Here is a 5,208-nt window from a genome sequence, read left to right as displayed (position 1 = left end):
AAGCTGAACCTTGGATTTGATTTCAATTGAACTTGTACCCATTTCTTCGAAACTTGGAAACACAACTTATTTGCTTTAATATTCTTCCATCCTTGAATGACCAAACAGTACAAGCCTATATGCTACAATACTTCACCAAGTTATACAATGTCTTACCAAATACCTATATTACTCTTTTGAAGAATGTTCACACAGATACACCCTAACACTTGAAATTCCTACAAGTTAAACATATGTGAAACCTCAAGCTATTCTCACTTACATTGTTTACTCTACAAACCTCAGATTATTTTCACCATGTACTTGATCTTTCTTTCAACCTCAAGACATTCTTCAGACATATTGTAAGGATACTTAAACCTACTTCTGAATTGTCCTTTGATCCTGATATTTATTGCGCCACTGATTATAATGATTCTGATTTGACGATTATGATTCTGTTTTGGTAATATTGCTTCTGTTCAAATGGTATTCATTCTGATTTACTGAGATATTGTTGATTTCATTATGTTGTTAAAGAATTGGATTGTTTTATAAATGTGGACCAGATTCGTGGTCAGACCAGATTCGTGGTCATTAGGCCAATGTGTGCCTTGGATCCAGTGATAGAGCTTGGTATGGACCTTGCTCGGGGTTAGTGCGTGACTGATCAGCAGCCTAACCTTGGTTTTTAAATAAAAATATGATTATCCAATTCTAATCGCTGCTTTAAAAAGAAATTTGATATCCCGATTCATTCTTATTGATAAATGTTGAACTTCATTTTATTGTTTATATTACTTGCTGAGCTTGTAAGCTCACTCTTGCGAATCTTATGTTCTTTCCAGTGAAGAAAGAGGATACTGGTAGCGAGGACCCGTAGACTAGTCACCAGGTCAGAACCTCAGGATAAGGGTTGGAGAGCTCAACTAGGAGTCTGCTGTGTTATGAGTAGTGTGATCTTTTGAGTTCAGTTGTGTGTAAGCACTTTACGTTGTATTTGTAAGTTGTAAGATAATGTTTGGGATTCTTGGTATTGTAATATAAGTGTGGCTTGTTTCATACTATAACCTGGAGCGATCCGTGTTTGTTTAGGGTCATTGCATATATTATTATTGTTTACAGGTTTATATTGTGGCGTGACTCCCAAGTCTATGACCCGGACTTGGAGGGTGTCACAGGTTGGTATCAGAGCTACAGGTTATGAGTCAATGAAACAAGCCTAGATTGTCGGGTTTGGGTAGAGGGATTAAGATTAGAAATGAGTGATAGGTAGATAGAACGTTGAGAGGTGAGTATTAGTGGAAAATAGGCTCTTGTGCTATCAGAAATTCTTATATATGTTCTGTTATATTGATTTACAGATATTCACGATGTCAGACCCTATCATTCCTCCCAGAGATATACCCTCGACCTCTCATGCTAGGCCTCTCATACGTGGACCCCCACCCAGCACACCTAGTTCCACCCGAGGTTCTGCTATCCACACTTCTTTTCGTGTTGCACCTCACCCTGTTCCATATCATGAGTTTGAGGCGATGAGGATGGACTGTCGGTACTTACTCGGGCAGGTCAGAGAGTTGGAGCGTATTATAGACATGATGGACCCTAGTAGAGCTGAGCGAGAGCTGAGGCAGAAGATTGTTGATGTCAGGACGATTGCGATGGCGAAGCTTACTGTAGTGAGTGAGGGTCAGGGCGACCTAGCAGACTGGGCTATGTGGATCATGGGAGAGTTGGACACACTTGGAGGTCCTACTTTTCCCTGGAGCTAGATGATAGTAGTTGTGGAGTGGAAGTATCATGTACATTAGTGTGTAGTGTGTAGTGTGTGGTGGTAGTGTAATGTCAGCCGATTTTGACCTTATATAGACTAGATGTGCTGACCAGTGTGTAGGTTTGCTGTTGTGTTTTACTTTTGGTGAAGCGCTTGCGCTTATGTACCTTCAACTTTTCATATATATATATACCAGAACCTTTCCTTTTTCATATTGTTCTTTACTTTACTGCACCTGTTTTACCTACTTTACATACCGCACTTCATATAAACCCTGTGATATCATTGTACCCTGTTTCTTTCATTATTGCTCTGTTCTGTAAAGAAGCATGCGATTTATTTAAAGAATGATTAAAAATGTTTTCAAAAAGAAATATCTTGTTTTTCTTAAAACAATTGTTAAAAGTTTTGAAGGTTAAATAGACTGCTTGTTTCTTTACAAAGCTATGCCTCCTAGAAGACGAACTCGTGCAACCAACCCTGATGACAACAACAATAATAACAACCCAGAACCTACAATGGCCCAGATTCTTCAGATCTTGGCCCAACAGACTGCCAACCTAACTCAACAACAGGAAAGACAGGCTAATCCTCAGGTTACTTTCAAAAATTTTCAGTCTGTCAATCCTCCAGAGTTTAAAGGTTCGGCAGACCCTATTGAAGCTAGGGTATGGTTGAAAGAAATTGAGAAAGCGTTTGTATTAGTAAAGGTAAGAGAAGAGCAAAAGACTGAGTTTGCTAGTTATTATCTGAAGGATGAAGCTACTTATTGGTGGGAATCAGTTAGAGCAATGGAAAAGACAGAGAATGTCACATGGGATAGATTTAAGGAGTTGTTTCTGGAGAAGTACTTTCCTCAGTTTCTCCAGGATCGAATGGAATTACAGTTTTTAGAATTAAAGCAGGGAGACATGTCTGTAGCTGAGTATGAGAGAAAGTTTGCTGAGTTGGCAAGGTTTGTTCCAACCTATATAGATACCGATAGGAAAAGAGCTAAGAGATTCCAACAGGGCTTAAAAGCATGGATCAGAGGAAAGCTGGCTATATTGGAATTGGATACCTACGCAGCTGTAGTTCAGAAGGCAATGATAGCAGAAACAGAAAGTGAAATGTCTCAGAAGGAGAAAGAGGGAAAGAAACGTAAGCCAGAGCATCATGAAGGACAGTTTCAACAGGGGAAGTTTCAGAATTTTAACAACCCAAAGAAAGAGAAATTTTAGCAGGGGAGAAATCCCACTTTTAAGAAGTCAGATATAGGTGGTAGTGGACAGAGTAACCGTCCAACTACTGGTAATCAGTCAAGGCCTCCACTTCCGGAGTGCCAGACATGTGGAAAGAGACACGGAGGAGTCTGTAATAGGTTGAATGTGACATGTTATAAGTGTAATCAGAAAGGGCACTACTCTAGGGAATGTTCGAACCCACCAGCAAAGAACCCAATGATTCGAGATCAACCAGCGAGGAACCAACCCAACAGGAATCCAGCAGTTGGGATAACATGTTTTAGATGTGGGAAACCAGGACACATGGTGAAGGATTGTAAGATGCCAGCCCCAGGTAACCCTACACTCAGAATCTTGGGATCCACTCCAGTAGTCCCAGAAGTTCCCAAGGCCGGAACCTACAACATGACTATGAGAGATACAGTTCAGGATGCCGACGTAGTGGCAGGTACGCTTAATGTGAATTCTTTATGTGCCAAGGTATTAATTGATTCTGGAGCTACTAGATCGTTTATTTCTGAAGATTTTGTGCCTAAATTGAATTGTCCTATAGAGTTGCTTAATGAGGTTATGAATATAGAGTTGGCTAATCAGGAACGTGTCCCTGTTAGTTGATAAGTGGTATTTATACACACTTATAGGCCTTCATTTCCACTTAAATTGGTTGGTTGTACTTAAGTGTTTAGTGTCTTTTGATGTGTTTTTATTGTTTTTCTGTGCAGGTCACGAGTTGAGGTGATGAAGCGATTTTCTCTCATTTTAGGTTGGTTTTGGTGCATTATTTGCAAGAATAGAGAATTGTGGATTCCTCACGACTTGGGATTTTGTGGGTACATCTTCTACAAACCCTCACGAGAACACACTCGTCCACTAGAGCTATCTAGGGGTTTAAAGGGCTTGTTGCATATGCTAAATGCAACCGTGATCACCTACGGAAGTGGTACTAGAAGCGAGGAAGGACATACACGCGAGAACGAGCGAGAAACGAAGAAACAGGGCCACCAGTGCAGAAAGTAGCGCGCCCGCGCTACTTGTTAGCGCGCCCGCGCTACAGACTGCAACCACTAGCGCGCCTGCGCTAGTTTAGCGCGGCCGCGCCCAGCAGAACTTCCCCGGGCCGATTTTTACAGCTTTTTAGTGGATTTTCGCAGCGGTCGAGGCCCGTGTGACTTGGTCAATGTATTTTTATTTCTCGTGTGTAAAACCCTAGCCGTAGAGAAGTAGTTTTAGTAGAGAATAATATCGTAATTTAGTTTTATCATTCAAGCACATTATCAGTTTGTATTGGATCGTTCTTCGCGAGGAAGTGACAGTTTCGAGCGAGATCGTGAACATCAAATCTGTAACGTTGTATTCTTTATTATTAATTCAAGTATTTTTATTCCGTTTAATTCTCGTAATTTATTTATCATGTTTTCACTAGAACCCATGATGTCGATTAGTTCGATTATGAACTAACCGCCTTCATGGGATTCTAATGGATTTATCGATGTAGTCTAGTAACGAATATTAATTACTTGATTTTGTGACGTACGTTGATTTCTTTGCATGAGCCGTGCTTATTCTTCTTAGAAGCGTAGCTAACTTCTAAGTTGTGTGTTAATTCTTTCTGAAGCGAGAGTGGGTGATTGGATTTAGAACTATGCCATGTAAACATAGGATTATGTGAATGAAGCATAATTTGTGATAGACTTGAACTATTTTTATCACCCTGTGTAATCACGATAGACGACTTGTTATTAAACCTCTCTGCTTACACTACCGCTATAGAGATATAGGGTCTGAGCTTTGTTGGTGTCCATGAGATTTCTGTCTTAATTGCGGATTTTGATTGGTATGATATGTGTGCAACGAGAGTTGGCATGTATTACTTTCGTGTTGTCTGATTAGGCTCAACAATCGCATGTTAATCAGTAATTTCAATTCTAGATGAATTCGATAATGAAGTTAGAATCCCATGTGTTTTCCTATTCTGAATTTGATTAGTAATTTTAGTTATTAGTATAAAAGAAACCAATCCTTGTTAATTGTCTTAGCAGTGATAATTGATCATACATTGTTGCATAGGTGCGTATTCTTAATTCACCAGTCTCTGTGGGAACGAACAAATATATTACTTATGATCACGTGCGCTTGCGTGTAGATTTCACCGAACAAGTTTTTGGCGCCGCTGCCGGGGACTCGGTGTTAATTAATTAGTTTATGTACTTGTCATCAGTGTGCATTAAA

General features: G+C 39.9%; 1 protein-coding gene across 1 annotated transcript; it reads left to right on the top strand.

The window, feature by feature from the left end:
• The first annotated feature begins 2,202 nt into the window (after positions 1–2,202).
• On the top strand, positions 2,203–2,976 carry LOC108203280 (uncharacterized). Its single transcript, XM_017372077.1, has one exon. It carries the CDS (start codon positions 2,203–2,205, stop codon positions 2,974–2,976), a length of 774 nt encoding a protein of 257 aa, XP_017227566.1.
• Positions 2,977–5,208: the final 2,232 nt, after the last annotated feature.

This window comes from Daucus carota, chromosome 5, assembly GCF_001625215.2.
Source record: "Daucus carota subsp. sativus chromosome 5, DH1 v3.0, whole genome shotgun sequence".
NCBI classification, from domain to species: Eukaryota; Viridiplantae; Streptophyta; class Magnoliopsida; order Apiales; family Apiaceae; genus Daucus; species Daucus carota.
This window is presented reverse-complemented; position numbering and strand designations above follow the sequence as displayed.